This window comes from Rhinopithecus roxellana, chromosome 12, assembly GCF_007565055.1.
Source record: "Rhinopithecus roxellana isolate Shanxi Qingling chromosome 12, ASM756505v1, whole genome shotgun sequence".
Lineage (NCBI taxonomy): Eukaryota > Metazoa > Chordata > Mammalia > Primates > Cercopithecidae > Rhinopithecus > Rhinopithecus roxellana.
This window is the reverse complement of record NC_044560.1, coordinates 23,712,556-23,731,334: the sequence shown is the minus strand read 5'-3', so window position 1 is coordinate 23,731,334 and position 18,779 is coordinate 23,712,556. Positions and strand designations below refer to the sequence as shown.

Below are 18,779 nucleotides of genomic sequence, written 5' to 3'. Positions count from 1 at the left end.
GGCCAATCAGCGCCCTGAGGCGAGTCCTCACCCCGCGCGGCGGCCCCGCCCCCCAGCTCCGGGCCCAGCTGCCCCAGCAGCTTTCCGTCAGGCTGGGCGGAGCCACTTCCGCCAAGAGGCGCCTTTGTGTTTTCTAAGTTAAGCGTATTCAGTGGATTTCTTATTCCTTGAACCCAAACCTGGGCGGTAAACCCTCTGGGGTTTAGAGGCCGCGGCCTCCACAGACTGGCCGATCCCGCCCTGAAGTGCCGGCGGTGGAACAGCCCGGGCAGAACCAACGGGCGGCCGCGGAGGTGGGGCCGCTGTTTCCCCCTCCCGTGTGCCTGCAGTGGAACGGCCCGGGAGGAACCAACGGGCCGCGGGGAGTGTGCTGAGCTCGCCGTCTTCCCCCTCCGTCTGCCTGCAGTGGAACGGCCCGGGCAGAACCAACGGACGGCCGCAGGGAGAACTCAGCGCGCCGTGTCCCCCCCCCTTGCGCCTACAGTGGAACCAACGGGCGGCCTCGGGGAGTAAGCGCGCCGTGTCCCCACCGTGTGCCTGCAGTGGAACGGCCCGGGCGGAACCAACGGGCGGCCGCGGAAGGGCACTGAAAACTCCCGTGTTTCCATTCCCCCCATCTGCCTGCAGTGGAACGGCCCGAGCGGAACCAACGGGGAGGGGCGCTGAGCGCGCCGTGTTTTACCCCCCGTCTGCCTGGAGTAGAACGGCCCGGGAGGAACCAACGGGCAGCCGCGGGGGCGTTGTGGGCCGCGGCGCGATTCCCCGCTGCCCGGCTCCGGGACACTGAGGAGCGGTGCCCGCGGGGCAGCCAGGAGCCCGATGCCGGGTTCTGCGCGTCATTTTCGGCCCCGCGGGCGCCCCGTGAAGCCCACCCGGGTCCGCCAGCCCTGTGACACTCCCCATAGCCGAGCTCCGAGCTCCCTCCGCGGCCTCGCATCCGGCCCCTCCGGCGCGCGCCTCTCAGGCCCCGCCCGCCGGCGTCCTTTTGTTGTGAAGGCGCCGGGGCCTAGCGCTATGCCTGCGGCGGAGACTGCATCAGGCTGTTGGTGGGTTCTGCGTGCTGGGTGCTGTGCTCGGTGCTGGGTGCTGGGTGCTGCGAGGTCGGTGCTGGGTGCTGGGTGCTGGTACTGATGCTGAGTGCGCGGGCGCCCGGGGTTCCCCTGTCCGGATTGGCTCCTGGGGGGTCCTTTCCTACGGCGGGCGCTGTGCGCGGAAAACGCTGCTGGCGTTTTGCGAGCTGGCTTTAAGTGTTTTCTCCTTCGGGAGTCCACGGAGACCCCCACACCCTGAAACCCGGGAACGCGGTGTGCGCGGCCGCAAAAAAAAAAGCAAACATCTCCCGACAGCCGAGCTCCCGTTCGGTGGCTTTTTAGTTGTTTGTTTTTTTAATGGAGTGCAACCTACTTTACTCAGGAAGCCTGCACGCCACATTTTCAGGCCAAACGAGCCCGTGTTTTAAGAAGGGTCGCTGAGGCAGGAGTAGGAAGGTTTTCCACTCCACTCACGCATTTTCAGTGTAGGCGAATCAGAAAACGGAGGGCAGAACGAAAATGAGCGGATCTGGGAGTCCAGGCTGCGGTTCGCCCACATCTGTAACAGATGTTTCCTGGTGAAGATGTGTAGGGCGCAGCGGGTCACCGGGGCGGGTGGGGGCACAGGGCACCCTCCTCGGGGTGCCTTTGGCGTTGGGCACTTGTGTGGTCTCCAGTTTCCGGGTGTTGGAAGGGAGTGTCCTCCTGCAGCCTGAGCCTCTGCCAGATGGTTCCTTGGGAGGAACTCCCCGGGGGAGGTCTGAGTTCCGGGGCATGGTTTGAAGATTTGGTTCACGTTTTGCCTGAAATGCGCTTCTGGCTGTTTGAACCCACCTGGACTTCCTGACCAGGGGCACGGATCGTTAACCTCTGGGGCAGGGGCCTGGCTAGGAGAGGTCTGCACAGTTGGACAGGGTGCAAAGTGACGCTTTGTCAGTAATCCGGTGCTCAGATTCCTGTGGTGGGACGAGCAGCTCCTCCGGCTTTATCCCATTTTAAATCCAGGTTTTCTTTTCCTTCTAGTCCTCGGGCTCCACCCGGGGACTTGCGCCCAGACAGCGGAAGGGAAGGATGTCACTTCTGAGATGAGGTTCAGAAAGGCCAGGGCTCCTGTCCTGGCTGCTCTCTCCCCCTCCCTGACGAGCTTACTGGACGAAAGCTCCTGTCAGGCTGTGGGGTGTCCTGTGGAGAAACTGGCCAGAAACTGGTCTGGGACCTTTCCACCTATAGCCAGCAAGGAACTGAACCCAGCCAGCATCCACGTCAGTGAGCTCAGAGGTGGACCCCAGCCCCAGCTGAGCCTTCGGATGAGGCCACAGCCCTGGTTGATTGCAGTTTCAGGAGGGGCCTTAAGCTAGAGGCACCTGGCTAAGCTTCCCACAGACTCCTGCACCGCAGGAGCCGACATCAAAAGCATTTGTTGTTTTGAGCTGGTAAGTGTGGAGTGGCTGTTACAGGGCAGTAGAGAAGGAACACGCGCCCTTTGTCCTTTTTGTTGGCCTTTTAGACGTTGTTGTTCTCTGTGAATCGCTTGAACTTGGGAGATGGAGCTTGCAGTGAGCTGAGATGGCGCCACTGCACTCCAGCCTGGGCAACAAGAGCGAAACTCATTCTCAAAAAAAAAATAAATTATCTGTGAAATATGTTTTTTTTCTTTTTTTTTTTTTGAGACAGAGTCTCGCTCTGCCCCCAGGCTGGAGTGCAGGGACGCGATCTCGGCTCACTGCAAGCTCCGCCTCCCGGGTTCACACCATCCTCCTGCCTCAGCCTCCCGAGTAGCTGGGACTACAGGCGCCGCCACCTCGCCCGGCTAATTTTTTTTATTTTTAGTAGAGACGGGGTTTCACCGTTTTAGCCAGGATGGTCTCCATCTCCTGACCTCGTGATCCGCCCGTCTCGGCCTCCCAAAGTGCTGGGATTACAGGCGTGAGTGCCTGGCCTTTTTATTTTTTTGAGACACAGTCTCTTGTTGCCCAGGTTGCAGTGTGGTAGCATTATCTCGGCTCACTGCAACCTCCATCTCCTGGGTTCAAGTGATTCTTTTGCCTCAGCCTCCCGAGTAGCTGGGAATACAGGTGCATGCCACTGCACCCAGCTAATTTTTATATTTTTAGTAGCGATGGGGTTTTGCCACGAACTCCTGACCTCAGGTGATCCACCCGCCTTGGCCTCCCAAAGTGCTGGGATTACAGGCATGAGTCACTGTGCCCAGCCTCTTCTTTTCATTTTTATTTTAATTTTTTCACTACAAGAGGGACTTTCTTTCCTATTTGCATCTCTCTTCACTTACAGTATGAAGTCTGTCTTCCGTCATCTACAAAATATTTATGTGTTTGCCCAATCCAGAATTCTAACCATGACTCAGCAAAAAAAAAGAAAGGAAAAGGGAGGCTGGGCGCGGTGGCTCACGCCTGTAAATCCCAGCACTTTGGGAGGCTGAGGCGGGCAGATCACGAGGTCAGGAGTTCGAGACCAGCCTGACCAATATGGTGAAACCCACATCTCTACTAAAAATACAAAAATTAGGCCGGGCGCGGTGGCTCAAGCCTGTAATCCCAGCACTTTGGGAGGCCGAGACGGGCGGATCACCAGGTCAGGAGATCGAGACCATCCTGGCTAACACGGTGAAACCCCGTCTCTACTAAAAATACAAAAACTAGCCGGGCGAAGTGGCGGGCGCCTGTAGTCCCAGCTACTCGGGAGGCTGAGGCAGGAGAATGGCGTAAACTCGGGAGGCGGAGCTTGCAGTGAGCTGAGATCTGGCCACTGCACTCCAGTCCGGGCGACAGAGCGAGACTCCGCCTCAAAAAAAAAAAAAAAAAAAAAAAAAATACAAAAATTAGCTGGGCATGGTGGCTCACACCTATAATCCCAGCACTTGGGGAGACCAAGGCGGGCGGATCACCTGAGGTTGGGAGTTTGAGACCACCCTGGCCAACATTGAGAAAACCCGTCTCTACTAAAAATACAAAATCAGTGGGGTATGTGCCCACGCCTGTAATCCCAGCTACCCGGGAGGCTGAGGCAAGAGAATCGCTTGAACCTGGCAGGCGAAGGTTGTGGTGAGCCAAGATCGTGCCATTGCATTCCAGCCTGGGCAACAAGAGTGAAACTCCATCTAAAAGGTAAAATAAAAATACAATAATTAGCTGGGTGTAGTGGCGCGTGCCTATAATCCCAGCTACTCAGGAGGCTGAGGCAGGAGAATCGCTTGAACCCGGGAGGTGGAGGTTGCAGTGAGCTGAGATGGTGCCGCTGCACTCCAGCCTGGGCGACAGAGCAAGACTCCATCTCAAAAAAAAGAAAAGGGAAAATCATGCTTAAAGCTTAGTATTTGTTTGGAGCTCCTTGTGTGTCTGGAGCTCCTTGTGTGTCTGGATCTCAGTGTGTGTCTGGAGCTCCTTGTGTGTCTGGATCTCAGTGTGTGTCTGGAGCTCCTTGTGTGTCTGGATCTCAGTGTGTGTCTGGAGCTCCTTGTGTGTCTGGATCTCAGTGTGTGTCTGGATCTCAGTGTGTGTCTGGAGCTCCTTGTGTGTCTGGAGCTCTTTGTGTGTCTGGAGCTCCGTGTGTGTCTGGATCTCAGTGTGTGTCTGGATCTCAGTGTGTGTCTGGAGCGCTTGTGTCCGTCACCTGTGCACCCGCATCCAGCGTATGTGCACCCGCGTTCCTGTGGTTTGTTCTGCTTCTCCCCTCGGTGCTTGTGTCGTTCATTTGATCTGTGGTGTGGTTCATGCGTTGGAGTTCGTATTCCATTTCAGAGACCCTTTCCCCCTACCCTTGTTGATTTAATGATGTTTGCTTTTTATGCAAGCGACATATTTTCATGGTTCCAGAAGTCAGACCTGGAGCCGCCCGCCTCACTCCACTCCACTCCCGCCTGCCCCGTCACTGAAGAGTCTCCTTATTCTTGGGTGTATCTGTCCTGTATTTTTTCTTTTTTTTTTTTTTCCTGAGACCAGGTCTCGCTGTGTTGCCCATGCTGGAGTGCAGTGGTGAGATCACCGTCACTGCAGGCTCATCCTCCCAGACTCAAGTGGTCCCCCCACCTCAGCTGGGACCATAGGTGCACACCAGGCCCAGGCCTAATTTTTGTACTTTTGTGGTAGAGATGAGGTTTCGTCATATTACCCAGGCTGGTATTGAACTCCTGGGCTCAAGCGATCCTCCCCCCTCAGTCTCCCAAAGTGCTGGGATTACAGTCATGAAACAACACACCCGGACAAAAAATGTTCCAACTTGTTTTTTTTTGAGATGTGGAGTTTTTGCTCTTGTTGCCCAGGCTGGAGTGCAACTGGCGCGATCTCGGCTCACTGCAACCTCCACCTCCCAGGTTCAAGCGATTCTCCTGCCTCAGCCTCCTGAGTAACTGGGACTACAGGCATGCGCCTCCACGCCTGGCTAATTTTGTATTTTTAGTAGGAGATGGGCTTCGCCATGTTGGTCAGGCTGGTCTTGAACTCATGACCTCAGGTGATCTGCCCTCCTCGGCCTCCCAAAGTGCTGGGATTACAGGCATGAGCCACAGTGCCCGGCCAAAATTTTCCAACTTTTTATTTTGAGAAACTTTTTAGACTTACGGAAGAGCTGCAGAAGTTCACCCATGTGTCCTTCTGTCCGCTTGCCCTGACGGTAAGACCCTCGGGAACCTCAGTTCCACTCGCTGGCGTCACATGGCCCTGGCGACTCATCCACGGGCTGTGTGTTCAGTTTGGGCCAATCTCCTGCACCCGTCGCCTCTCTGTGGCATGAGCCGCCCAGGATCCCACGTGGCATCCTGCTGTCCTGGGCCTTGGGCTCCACAAGTCCTTGTCTTTCGTGGCTTGCAGATTTTTGGGTTTGCTTGACGTCTTCTCACGGTTAGATGTGCGGTTACATATTTGGAGCAAGAAGACCTTGGTGGTGACGGAGCCTTCTCCCGGCGTCAGGTCAGGGAGGACAGGAAGTTGCTGTGTCTCCTGTCTGGTGACTTGGTGACTCTGGCCCCTTGGCGAAGGCAGCGTCCAGTTTCTCCAGAGTGAAGTTATGCCTTCCCCCTTTGTAATCAGCAAACGTCTTGTGGGGAAATCACTGGAGAGGACACGTGTCCCTCCCTGAGTGTCCTGGCAGGTCCTGTTTCCTCTTTCGACATCCTTTGGTTTCATCCATACCCCAGGGCTGATCCTGTTTGGTCTCATCCGTGCCTGCGGGGCTCTTCCTGCCCGTTTTGGGACTTGTCTACCTGATGTGTTCCTTCTGTCTGAGAGCCTCTGGCCTGGGGCTGGTGGCCTCCTGGGAGCTTCCAGGCCACTGCCCTCTGCCACTGCCACCTCAGCCTGGCGACCTCTGACCCACTGCCACCTCAGCCTGGCGACCTCTGACCCACTGCCACCTCAGCCTGGCGACCTCTGACCCACGGCCACCTCAGCCTGGCGACCTCTGACCCACTGCCACCTCAGCCTGGCGACCTCTGACCCACTGCCACCTCAGCCTGGCGACCTCTGACCCACTGCCACCTCAGCCTGGCGACCTTTGACCCACTGCCACCTCAGCATGGCGACCTTTGACCTTCGACCTTCATCATTGATCTTCATCTGTAAACATTCTCAGGCCTGACTTGTAGAAGTTTTTGTCCAGAGAGGACTTGTTTCTCTGCCCACAGCTGGGTCCCCTGCAGGCCCCCAGATCAGCCTGGCCACCCCAGGCTCCCCTCTCTTCCTGTTGTGGGGGTGGTCCTGGGAGCCCCCCTCCGTCTCAAGAGTGCCAAGACCCCTTTGCAGCCGCTGCCGTCCAGGGTCCAGTTGTTGAGTTGGGGCTTCTGTGGAGCCGCTCGCCTGCCCCCCTCCGTGAGGCAGGAGGCCCTGGTGAGGTTTCGCTTCCGCTGTCCTGTTTTTCTGTTTTTTTTTTTTTTTTTGAGATGGAGTTTTGCTCTTGTCACCCAGGCTGGAGTGCAGTGGTGTGATCTCTGTTCACTGCAACCTCTGCCTCCCGGGTTTAAGCAATTCTCTTCTTGCCTCAGTCTCCCGAGTAGCTGGGATTACAGGCTAATTTTGTATTTTTTTAGTAGAGACAGGGTTTCTTCATGTTGGTCAGGCTGGTCTCGAACTCCTGACCTCAGGTGATCCCCCTGCATTGGGCTCCCAAAGTGCTGGGATTACAGGCGGAAGCCACTGCACCCGGCTGGCCATCCTGTTCTTAATTTACAAGGCCCACTTGGGTTGCAGCCAGTCCCCACTTACTGTGGTCTGAGTTGTGAGTTTCTGACTTTGTGACAGTGGAAAAGCCAAATGCCTTCAGCAGAAACGCTGCCCTGAGCTCACAGCCATCCTCTCTCTCACTTCCGGTGGGGTTGTCTGAATTTCATCAGCTGCTCAGCACGCTTATAGCCAGACTCCGCGTTAGGCGGCTTTGCCCAGGTGTCACTGATGTGGGTGTCAGCACACGGAGGTGAGTGAGGCACGTTCAGTGCCAAAGGACGGGCTGGGGTCTGTGTGTGGAGACGTCAGTGGCCTTGAAAAGATGGTGCGGCGGGGCAGGCGTGTCACGACAGCCGAGTGTGTGCCCTGCGGCCATGGGTCTCCTGGACTGTGCTCCATGACGTGAGTGGACAGCAAGCAATCCTCCCTCCTCACCCTCCCAAAGTGCTGGGATTCTAGGTGTGGGCCACCGCCCCTGGCCAAACGTGAAGGTTTGACTTAAAACTTTGTGGTCTCTGGTCTGAACAGGCACCTGCACCTGGAGGACTCCGAGACCCGGTTTCCGACCACGATGTTTTGCACTTGTGCTCTGATACGAAATGTGTTTGGTCTTTGTTCCTGGTTCCTGGCAGAGAAGCTCCTTGAAGCCTCGGAATTTCCTGAGTGACAGGAGTGTTTCAGATCACACCTGAGCTTATGCTGATGAGGCGGGGGTTGGCCCTGAGAGAACGGGGTTTGGGGGGACTGGTCGCCAGAAGACCAAGTGACCCCAGGATTGGAGGCTGGGAGCTTTCAGCCCCACCTGCCAACCTCAGGGACGCAGCGAGTGAGGGTGAAACGCTGTAAAAACCCGTGAATGAGAGATGAAAGAGTGGGATTGTCTTTGGATTGCAGTATGCAAGGCGGCCCTGGGGGAAGCGGGTGGTGCCCAGAGAGGGCCTGAAACCCAGCGCCTGCCCAGGCCTTGCCTTCGTGTCTCTGCATCCAGCTGCTCCTCTGTTTTCTTTGCAGTAACATAAGTGCTTTCTGGAGTTATGGGCAGTCCTGTCAAACTAATTGATCTCGAGGAGGGTGTCCTGGGAACCCTGATTTATTGATTGATTTATTATTTTTTTGAGACGGAGTCTCGCTTTGTCGCCCAGGCTGGAGTGCAGTGGCGCAATCTCGGCTCACTGCAAGCTACGCCTCCTGGGTTCACACCATTCTCCTGCCTCAGGCTCCAAGTAGCTGGGACTACAGGCACCCGCCACCACGCCCGGCTAATTTTTTATATTTCTAGTAGAGACGGGGTTTCACTGTGTTAGCCAGGATGGTCTCGATCTCCTGACCTCGTGATCCGCCCACCTCGGCCTCCCAAAGTGCTGGGATTACAGGCATGAGCCACCGCGCCCGGCCAGGGAACCCTGATTTATAGCCGTGGGTCAGAAGCACGGCCCACAGCCTGACTGGCATCTGAGGAGGGGGCAGTCTTGTGGGATCCCGCCCTCGCCGCGGGGGACCTGGCGCTCCCTCCAGGTGGACGGCTTCGGGAAGGAATTGAACCAGAGGACACACAGCTGGTGTCTGGAGAATTGTTCAGTGTGGGAAAATCCCACATCTCCTGTGGGAGTGCAGAGAAACCGCGTGCCTCACAGGACTTTATTTATTTGTTTGTTTATTTGTTTGTTTTTGGACACAGAGTCTCACTCTGTCCCCCAGGCTGGAGTGCAGTGTCTCGATGTGTGCTCACTGCAATCTCCGCCTCCCGGGTTCACGCAATTCTCCTGCCTCAACCTCTTGAGTAGCTGGGATTACGGGCACCCACAACCACACCCGGCTAATTTCTGTATTTTTAGTAGAGACAGGGTTTCACCATGTTGGCCAGGCTGGTCTCAAACTCCTGACCTCAAGTGATCACCTGCCTCCAAAGTGCCGGGGTGACAGGCGTGAGCCACTGCGGTCGGCCATTCACAGCAGTTTAAACGGAATTCTTTTCCTCCATGTAAATCTTTTTTTTTTTTTTTTTTTTTGAGACGGAGTCTAGCTCTGTCACCCAGGCTAGAGTGCAGTGGCGCAATCCGAGCTCACTGCAACCTCCGCCTCCCAGGTTCACACGATTCTCCTGCCTCAGCCTCCTAAGTAACTAGGATTACAGGTGCCTGCCACCACGCCTAGCTAATTGTTGTAATTTTAGTAGAGATGGGCTTTCACTGTTGGCCAGACTGGTCTCGAACTCCTGGCATCATGATTTGCCTGCCTTGGCCTCCCAAAGTGCTGGGATTATAGGTGAAAAGCCACCGGCCCGGCCTTCCCCGTGTAAACCTTGAACTCAGAACTGCTTAGGAAGGACCCTGGGCTGTGAACTCTCACAACTACTTAAGAAGGACCCCGGACCCGTGGCTGCTCAGCTGGGTTCCAGTACCCGAAGATACTGTTGCTTTCCCCTGGGGCCCATCCCCAAGATGAGAGAACCAAGTGTCTTTCACTCTCAGGCACTTTCATGTTTTTACTTCGACACGTGGTGCTTCCTGCACAGCCGGCAGTGTGTGGTGGAGCTGAGTCGTGCGTTTCTGTCTGTGATTTGTCCCTCAGGCTCCCCGCTGCTCCGGTGGGTTTGGGTTTGGGGTCCGCCCCTTTGACGCTGGGACTGAGCCCCTCATTTCCTTTTTTTTTTTTTTTTTTTTTTTTTTTGAGACGGAGTCTCGCTCTGTCGCCCAGGCTGGAGTGCAGTGGCCGGATCTCAGCTCACTGCAAGCTCCGCCTCCCGGGTTTACGCCATTCTCCTGCCTCAGCCTCCCGAATAGCTGGGACTGCAGGCGCCCGCCACCTCGCCCGGCTAGTTTTTTGTATTTTTTTTTAGTAGAGACGGGGTTTCACCGTGTTAGCCAGGATGGTCTCAATCTCCTGACCTCGCGATCCGCCCGTCTCGGCCTCCCAAAGTGCTGGGATTACAGGCGTGAGCCACCGCGCCCGGCCGAGCCCCTCATTTCCATCGTAGCTTCAGCTCCGTCAATGTGGTGTTTGTTTCTACTGCTGACGGGCGCTTAGGTTGGAATTCTTTTGGTGTTTGCTCTGTCTTGTTTTGCTGCTAACAAAAAATGTTGCATTAAACACCCACCTCCAAGACTTCTGTAAGAAAGTGTGAAGAGCCCACCCATTTTCCCGGGACCGCTTGGCCCTCTGTGACCCAAGTCAGCGTCGGTGAAGTGCTTTATTAATTTTCTCGTTTTTCGTTGCTCCCTCTCACCTGCATGACCTTTGAAAGGTTGCACCCAGCCAGGCACGGTGGCTCATGCCTGTAATCCCAGTTCTATGGGAGGCTGAGGCGGGCGGATCACGTGAGGTCAGGAGTTTGAGACCAGCCTGGGCAACGTGGTGAAACCCTGTCTCTTCTAAAAGTACAACAATTAGCCAGGCTTGGTGGCCCGTGCCTGTAATTCCAGCTGCTCGAGAGGCTGAGGCATGAGAATCCCTTGAATCCAAGAGGTGGTGACTGCAGTGAGCTGAGACTGTGCCACTGCACTCCAGCCTGGGTGACAGAGTAAGACTCTCTCAAAAAAAAAAAAAAGAAAAGAAAAGAAAGGTCTTACTAGACAGTTTCAGGCTGGAATCTGTTTGCATTTGTACCATCAGGTATTTCCAGCTTGGGAATAGTCAGTGACAGGAACGAACCGTGGGTGCCTCTGCGGGGGTGGCTCCCTAAGCAGAGGGTGGCTCCCAGCAGCTCCCGCCTGGTGCCCTGAGTTGGCTGAGGAGCTGAGAACTTGGACTTCAAGATCTCTGACTTCACTGGTCTGACGTGGAGCTCCCCGTGTTTGAATAAGAAGTGGCTGGGCGCGGTGGCTCACGCCTGTAATCCCAGCACTTTGGGAGGCCGAGGCAGGTGGATCACTTGAGGTCACGAGTTCAAGACCAGCCTGGCAACATGGCGAAACCCTGTCTCTACTAAAAGTACAAAAATTAGCCAGGCTTGGTGGCAGGCGTCTGTAATCCCAGCTACTCGGGAGGCTGAGGCAGGAGAATCGCTTGAACCTGGGAGGTGGAGGTGCAGTGAGCCAAGATTGTGCCACTGCACTCCAGCCGGGGCAACAGATCGAGATTCCGTCTCAAAAAAACAGAAAAAAAAGGCAACCAGCCTCAGCCGTTTACGCAGGAACAGGTGTTTATGTGGGAGGAAGATTAGATATTAGATATCGCCTCTTCCTGCGGCCTTGGAGCTATGGAGACAGGGGCGCTGGGGGTGAGGACGGTTCATGGTAGTAAAGTCCTGTGAGAGTGGGAGGGGAATGGAGGCCCCAGGACCATGTGGGTGCAACAGCAGGGACGGGACAGTCACCCAGACCGAGCAGGGCTGTGGGAGCACAGGTCAGTGTGATGTTGGCTGGGGCTCAGCATGCGTGACCCAGGGCTGGGCACTTCCACTCGGGCACGTAGACACAGACAAGGATGCTCCTAGTAGCCCTACCCAAGTGCTTCTTGCCAGAATGGGTCCGTTTGTCCAGTGGGCTGCTGTGCAGTGATGAGACGCAGAACCTCGTCCTGGCGCGGCTGCACAGAGAGGCCTTTGTTTGCAGTCGGCTTCTTCTTTAAGCTCTTTTAATTTTTTTAAACTTTTTTTTAGTTAGAGGCAGGGTCTTGCTCTGTTGCCCAGCCTGGAGTTCAGCGGCACAATCACTGCAGCCTTGACTTCTCCTGCTCAAACAGTCCTCCCACCCCAGCCTCCCAAGTAGTTAGGACTGAAGGCACCACCATGCCCGGCTACATTAAAAAAAATTCTTTTTATTTTTTTGAGATGGAATTTTGCTCTTGTTGCCCAGGCTGGAGTGCAATGGCGTGATCTCGGCTCACCGCCAACCTCTGCCTCCCGAGTTCAAGTGATTCTCCTGCCTCAGCCTCCCGAGTAGCTGGGATTACAGGCGCCTGCCACCATGCCCGGCTAATTTTGTATTTTTAGTAGAAACGGGGTTTCTCCACATTGGTCAAGGTGGTCTTGAACTCCTGACCTTGTGATCCGCTGCGGCCTCCCAAAGTGCTGGGATTACACTCATGAGCCCCTGTACCCAGCATTTTTTTTTTTTTTTTTTTTGGAGATGGAGTCTCGCTCTGTCACCCAGACTGGAGTGCAATGGTGGAATCTCGGCTCACTGCAAGCTCTGCCTCCCAGGTTCAAGCAATTCTCCTGTCCCAGCCTCCCGAGTAGCTGGGATTACAGGTGCCAGCCACCAGATCTGGCTAATTTTTTTTGTATTTTTAGTAGAGACAGGGTTTTGCTGTGTTGGCCAGGCTGGTCACGAACTCCTGAGCTCAGGCGATCCGCCCGCCTTGGCTGCCCAAAGTGCTGGGGTTCCAGGTATGAGCCACTGCTTCTGGCCCAGAACCTTAAGTTCTTGATGTACAGAGAACAGCAGCATCATGGAAGTATGATTTCTGTTTTTTTGTCTCCACTAATTGTGAGCAAACATTAGGGTGGGGACTGGGGTGCTTGTGCCGGTCCCACGGGCTTCTTGGGAGCACAGTGTCAGCAGAGAGGGGGACGGGCCTCATTATGGGGAGCAGAGAGGGGGACGGGCCTCATTGTGGGGAGCAGAGAGGGGGACAGGCCTCATTGTGGGGAGCAGAGAGGGGGTCGGGCCTCATTGTGGGGAGCAGTTTTGCCTGGAACGCTGAGTTTCTCAGATGGAAACTAGGCGGACAGACTGTTCTGGCGGGAGCGAGGTGCGCGGCCGCATGCGGGAAACGCGTGCCTTTGGAATTCCAGGTTTGCCTCGATGTCAGGTGGGACGTGACTGGCATCGTCTGCCCCCGCCCGGAGCCCGGTGTCCTGTTCGTGGCTCCTGGGGTGGGTTCTTGAGCGTTGCCTCCTTGCCATGTAAATGAATTTGGTTTTAGAAACTCGCTGCTGGTCGCAGAGTCTGCATAGCAGACCAGTCAAGGTGGGAGGGACAGGGCAGGAGCCATGAGGCCCAGTGAGGTGGGGAGTGAGATCCCGGCCTGCGGTGCAGAGCCCTGTCCCCGCTGCTCTGTCCTTGTGTTTCTGCCGCACCCTTTGTTGTTGGAAAGCCAGGTAGCTGCTCCACCCCCAGCCACGGCCCATCCGTCCGGGTAAAGGGCACAAAGTCTCCTAGCTCCCTGGCTCAGGGTCCAGCCAGTGCTAGCTCCACGGAGGCTGCAGCCCACGGAGATTTAGCTCCCAGCTCATTGTCACCCCAAGCTGAGCCGTGGGACCGTGCTGCTGAACAGGAATAAGGGAATGGTGTCTCTGTGGAGATCTGGCACTGTCAGTGGCCTGAGGAGTGGATGCAGTCGCCTTCTGTTATTCTGAGGCTGTGGGAACTGGTGGAGGGGCTGGCCTCGTCCCCACTGAGGCCTGGGGTGCCCTTGGAGGCAGCTGTCCTGGTGCACCGAGGGGTCAGGGCACACATGGGTGGCCTGGGAGCATCCAGGTGGCACTGAGCTAGCGGTGTGGTGGGCAGATGGGGAGCCCTGGGTGCACAGACACACAGACCAGGGGGAGGGGAGGAGAGAGGGGACGGCGGCAGAGGCCCTGGCGTTGCCCCCACTGGGGAGAGGGCAGGAGCACCTGTTCCCGGGTGTGGAGAGGCCGAGTTTCAGGCACCTCTGAGCACTGCTGGGCAGGTGAGCTGGGGAAAGGCCGGCCTGAGCACCTGGGGGAAGTCTCGGTGGGGGAGGGGGCGGAGTACATCCCTCAGTGTGAACACAGAATATATATACAGATAGCACGCACGCAAGTGCGTAAACATAAACCTAGAAGGAGATCGTGGTGAGGCGGGAACCCCAGTTTCCCAGGGGGAGAAGTGAGAGGAGGAGGGATCCTGGGTCGGGCAGCATGGCCGGCACCACATGCTCCCAGAGCGCTGCGTTGGTGAGACAGGATGGGTGCCCCTTCAGATGCACAGCCACCCCCGAAGTAGGAAGAGAAACCCAGGTGTGAGAAACAGGAAATCAGGGCTGCCTGAGCGCTGGGGTTGAGACCTGAGGGAGGTGGGGTCTCGGTGCTGCGGAGTCACTGTGGCACCTGCGCAAAGCCCGAGCTGGGGAGAGGATTCCCACCGGCCCTTGGAAGGAAACAGGCTGTTCTGACCTTCCCGGAGCTTGTGGGAAGGGAGGGGGTGTCTCGCCTGAAAAGCCACAGTCACCTGAGCGTGAGGTGGGTGTAAGTGTGGTTTTGTACCACGGGGTCTGTCTAGAGAGTGGCATGGAATTAGTCCTGGGGCACCTGGCAGCGGCAGCCACAAAGCCCATCAAGAAGGTGCAGCTGCCAGCCAGCGTGTGAAGGACCCACAGCCCCAGGTCTGCCAGGAAGGTCAAATGTGCCTGGAAACTGTCTCCCAAGAGCAAGGACCTGCCAACATGTACAGAGAAAAATGAGATTCAATTGCTAAAACTCTCTGGACAGTGAACGATTGCATTTTCTTTTTTTTTCTTAAGACAGTCTCACTCTGTTGCTGAGGCTGGCATGCAGTGGCACCATGTCGGCTCACTGCAACCTCTGTCTCCTGGGTTCAAGCAGTTCTCCTGCCTCAGCCTCCCGAGTGGCTGGGATTACAGGCGCCCGCCACCACGCCCGGCTAATTTTTTTTTTTTTTTGAGACAGTCTTGCTCTTGTCACCCAGGCTGGAGTATAATGGTGCCATCTCAGCTCACTGAAACCTCTACTTCCGGGGTCCAAGCTAGTCTCCTGCCTCAGCCTCTCAAGTAGCTGGGACTACAGGTACTCGCTACCATGCCTGGCTAATTTCTTTTTGTATTTTTAGTAGAGACGGGGTTTCACTATGTTAGCCAGGATGGCTATGATCTCCTGACCTTGTGATCTGCCCGCCTCGGCCTCCCAAAGTGCTGGGATTACAGGGGTGAGCCACCGCACCCGGCCCCGCCTGGCTAGTTTTTATATTTTTAGTAGAGATGGGGTTTCGCTGTGTTGGCCAGGCTGGTCTCGAACTCCTGACCTCAGGTGATCCACCTGCTTCGGCCTCCCAAAGAGCTGGGATTACAGGTGTGAGCCACCGCGCCTGGCCCAGTTGCATTTTCAGAGTAATTTTAAATTGGTGGTTGAAACCTTTGAGGACATTGAATGTTCAAAACGGGTAATATGTTTCCCTTTCTTACCGTTTTAGTGTCTGCTTCTGCGCTTTGCCTGGGAGAGGCCCTGGTGGCCTCATTCCTGGCGCCCGGAGTCCCTGCTGCGGCCCCACCCCCAGGCGGTCCCGGTGGCCCATGCTGCCCAGCCTGGAGGTAAAATCGCTCCTGGCGGTGGCTTCAGCATGTCGTCCTCGGTAAAAACCCCGGTGCTGGAAGAGCTCGTTCCTGGCTCTGAGGAGAAGCCTAAAGGCAAGTCTCCTCTCAGCTGGGGCTCTCTATTTGGTCACCGAAGCGAGAAGATTGTTTTTGCCAAGAGCGACAGCGGCGTGGATGAGAGCGTACTGACTGTCACCATCACGGAGACCACGGTCATCGAGTCAGACTTGGGTGTGTGGAGCTCACGGGCACTGCTCTACCTCACGCTGTGGTTCTTCTTCAGCTTCTGCACACTCTTCCTCAACAAGTACATCCTGTCCCTGCTGGGAGGCGAGCCCAGCATGCTAGGTAGGCGGTGGCTTGCGCAGGGTGGAAACCAGCTGCCTGCGACCCCACAGGGAGCAGCCAGCAATGCCCTGGGAGGGCGTGGGGAGCCCAGGTCAGGATGGGAACCCGGGGGTGGAGCCCGCTGCAGGTGCGAGAGGGGTGATTCTCCCTCTTGGCTTTGGCCCCCTCCCTCCCGCAGGCGCGGTGCAGATGCTGTCCACCACGGTTATCGGGTGTGTGAAAACCCTCGTTCCTTGCTGTTTATATCAGCACAAGGCCCGGCTTTCCTACCCACCCAACTTCCTTATGACGATGCTGTTTGTGGGTCTGATGAGGTAAAGAATCTCACGCTTTGGTTGAGTATCTCTTTTTCTTTAAATGTAAAGTCCCTGTCTTGTTCCTAGAGCAGAGACTCTGCTGGCTGGTGAGTTTTCAGTGCAGATTTTTAGAAGCGTCAGGGCTGTCCAGATTTCAGGACACCAGGTGAATGTGAATTCGTGGCTCTCACTGCCTCTTGCGCAGTCAGCTTCTTTCCAGGCTGGTGGTCGCGGGACAGGGTGCCTCCTTGTCTCTGGGGCATTTTCACAGGGTGGCGGTTGTCACTTCACGTTGGGCGCAGTGCCATTTCCTGGGGGCTCGACGTAAAGCGTCGCAGAGGTGGGTCCAGGCACCACGTTGGTGGTGAGGAGGTGGGCGGAGAGGGGCCGACGTGCCCATTGACCGAGCAAGCCCCTTGGAGAGAGAGCGTGCCCAGTGGTTGCAGGTAGACAGACTTGTTCTAAGGTAATGGTACTTTTTGCTAATTTTTAGGTTTGCAACTGTGGTTTTGGGTTTGGTCAGCCTGAAAAATGTGGCGGTTTCGTTTGCTGAGACGGTGAAGAGCTCCGCCCCCATCTTCACAGTGATCATGTCTCGGATGATTCTAGGGGAGTACACAGGTGAGACTCCTGGGCCCCGCCATCCCAGGCCTCCATCCGCGGTGTCCGGCTTTGCCACCTCCCATGGGGCTCTGCCGAGAGGACCACTCAGAGCGGGGCCCACACTGGCAGTGCCTTCACTTCTCTCCGGAAACATTTTCCCCACGGTCACATGTGCGGGGGTGTCTTGGAGCCTGGTGTCTGCCAGGTCTTCTCACACTGGCATGCGGAGGTCAGGGCAGAGTTGTACCTCATGGCCCCAACTGGATGGGGAGACAGTTGGGGACTGGGCAGATTCCTGGCAAGCAAGATGACCGCAGGTGCCAATCACTGACCGGAAGAGGATGGGCGGGGCCGCCTTCGGCCAGCATCACACAGGTGGCTGTGGCTCCTGGTGTATGGGCGAGCCTGTTCCAGCACCTCACAGCCTCCCCAGCACCTGCCACCATAGGCCTCTCCTGGGCCCCAGCCCCTGACCTCAGCTGCAACCCAGGCTCTTGCCTCTCGCACCTCTTAATGACTCACAGGTGATTTCCAGCGACATGTAGGCTCCACGTCGCATACCCAGTGTGGCTGCATGAAGACAAGCGAGGGACAGAGGCACCCACAGAGCATGGCGTCTTGCACGGAGTGGGGGGTGGTGTGTGCACACGTGTTCGCCTGTTTAAGAAACGACGAGATCTTAAGACCAAGGCAAATGTCTGCCTGCCTTGGGGGACGGGAGGACCGCGGCCGAGGGTCCAAGGCGGGGTTGGGCTTGCCCCACGTGCACTTGAGACCCGCACACACGTTTAGGTGATTATAACAAAATCAAAGCTTAAAAGTCAACCCCTTTTTTGTTTTTGTTTTTTTGTTGTTGTTGTTTTGAGGCACGGTCTTGCTCTGTCGCCAAGCTGGAGTGCAGTGATGAGATCATGACTCACTGCAACCTCTGCCTCCCGCTTAGGCGATCCTCCCACCTCAGCCTGTTGGGTAGCTGGGACCTCACACGTGTGCCACCATGCCCAGCTAAGTTCTGTATTTTGTGTGTGTGTGTTTTTTAAACTGTGAATATACGTTAGTCATTTTTCTTACAATTGAAACTTGAAACTCTGGGGATTCAGAATTAACAGGCTTGCCTGTGAGCTTCTTACCGACACCAGAAAAAGTTCCGACCTTGGGTTTCACATTGTTCTGCTGGGCTTTGTCCGAATGAACCCTTGTGAGCTGCTGCTGTCATTTTCATGTGGATTCTCCTGTCCACAATTTCACCTGGGAAGACTAAGTCCTCAAGGATTGTGACGTACGTGGCTATCAGACCGTGGATCCTGGGACACTTTTGCTTATTTTTTGTACACCTTTTTTGAGTTGGTTTAGGCAGAATTCTCCTCTAAGCAATAGACAGCATATTTCCCAGTGAACTTTTTCTTCAATTCATGTACTAGCCAGACCTGGATTTTCTGGAATGATTTCAGTGGCAGAACAGAAACAAAAACTATGATAACTTCCTTTTTTTTTTTTTTTTTTTTTTTTGAGACGGAGTCTGGCTCTGCCGCCCAGGCTGGAGTGTAGTGGCACGATCTCGGCTCACTGCAAACTCCGCCTCCCAGGTTCTCGCCATTCTCCTGCCTCAGCCTCCTGAGTAGCTGGGACTACAGGCGCCGCCGCCACGCCTGGCTAATTTTTTGTATTTTTAGTAGAGACGGGGTTTCACTGTGTTAGCCAGGATGGTCTCCATCTCCTGACCCCGTGATCCGCCCGCCTCGGCCTCCCAAAGTGCTGGGATTACAGATGTTAGCCACTGTGCCCGGCCCTTTTTTTTTTTTCTTTTTTTGAGATGGAGGCTTGCTCTGTCATCCAGGCTGGAGTTCAGTGGCACGATCTCAGCTCACTGCACCCTCTGCCTCCTGGGTTCAAGCGATTCTCCTGCTTCAGCCTCCTGAGTAGCTGGGATTCAGGAGACTGCCACCACACCCAGCTAATTTTCGTATATTTAATAGATACGGGGTTTCACCATGTTTCACCATGTTGGCCACGCTGGTCTCGAACTCCTGACCTCGTGATCTGATCTCCCACAGTGCTGGGATTCCAGGCATCAGCCGCTGCGCCTGGCCTAT

At 55.9% G+C, this 18,779-nt stretch overlaps 1 protein-coding gene across 5 annotated transcripts in view; it reads left to right on the top strand.

The window, feature by feature from the left end:
- Positions 1-594: 594 nt before the first annotated feature.
- Positions 595-18,779, top strand: part of LOC104653549 (solute carrier family 35 member E2B) — a 34,869-nt gene continuing 16,684 nt past the window's right edge. Inside the window, exons 1-5 of one of the 5 annotated variants that reach the window (XM_030941642.1) lie at positions 595-1,046; positions 2,055-2,464; positions 15,319-15,787; positions 15,966-16,101; positions 16,577-16,704. In XM_030941642.1, the coding sequence (XP_030797502.1) occupies positions 15,466-15,787; positions 15,966-16,101; positions 16,577-16,704 (586 nt within the window). In that variant the 5' untranslated portion in view covers positions 595-1,046; positions 2,055-2,464; positions 15,319-15,465. Of the gene's footprint in view, positions 1,047-1,069; positions 1,101-2,054; positions 2,465-7,136; positions 7,455-14,899; positions 14,916-15,318; positions 15,788-15,965; positions 16,102-16,576; positions 16,705-18,779 lie in introns of those variants that run through there. The other 4 variants (XM_030941641.1, XM_030941643.1, XM_010352571.2 and 1 more) reach the window with 4 other exon arrangements.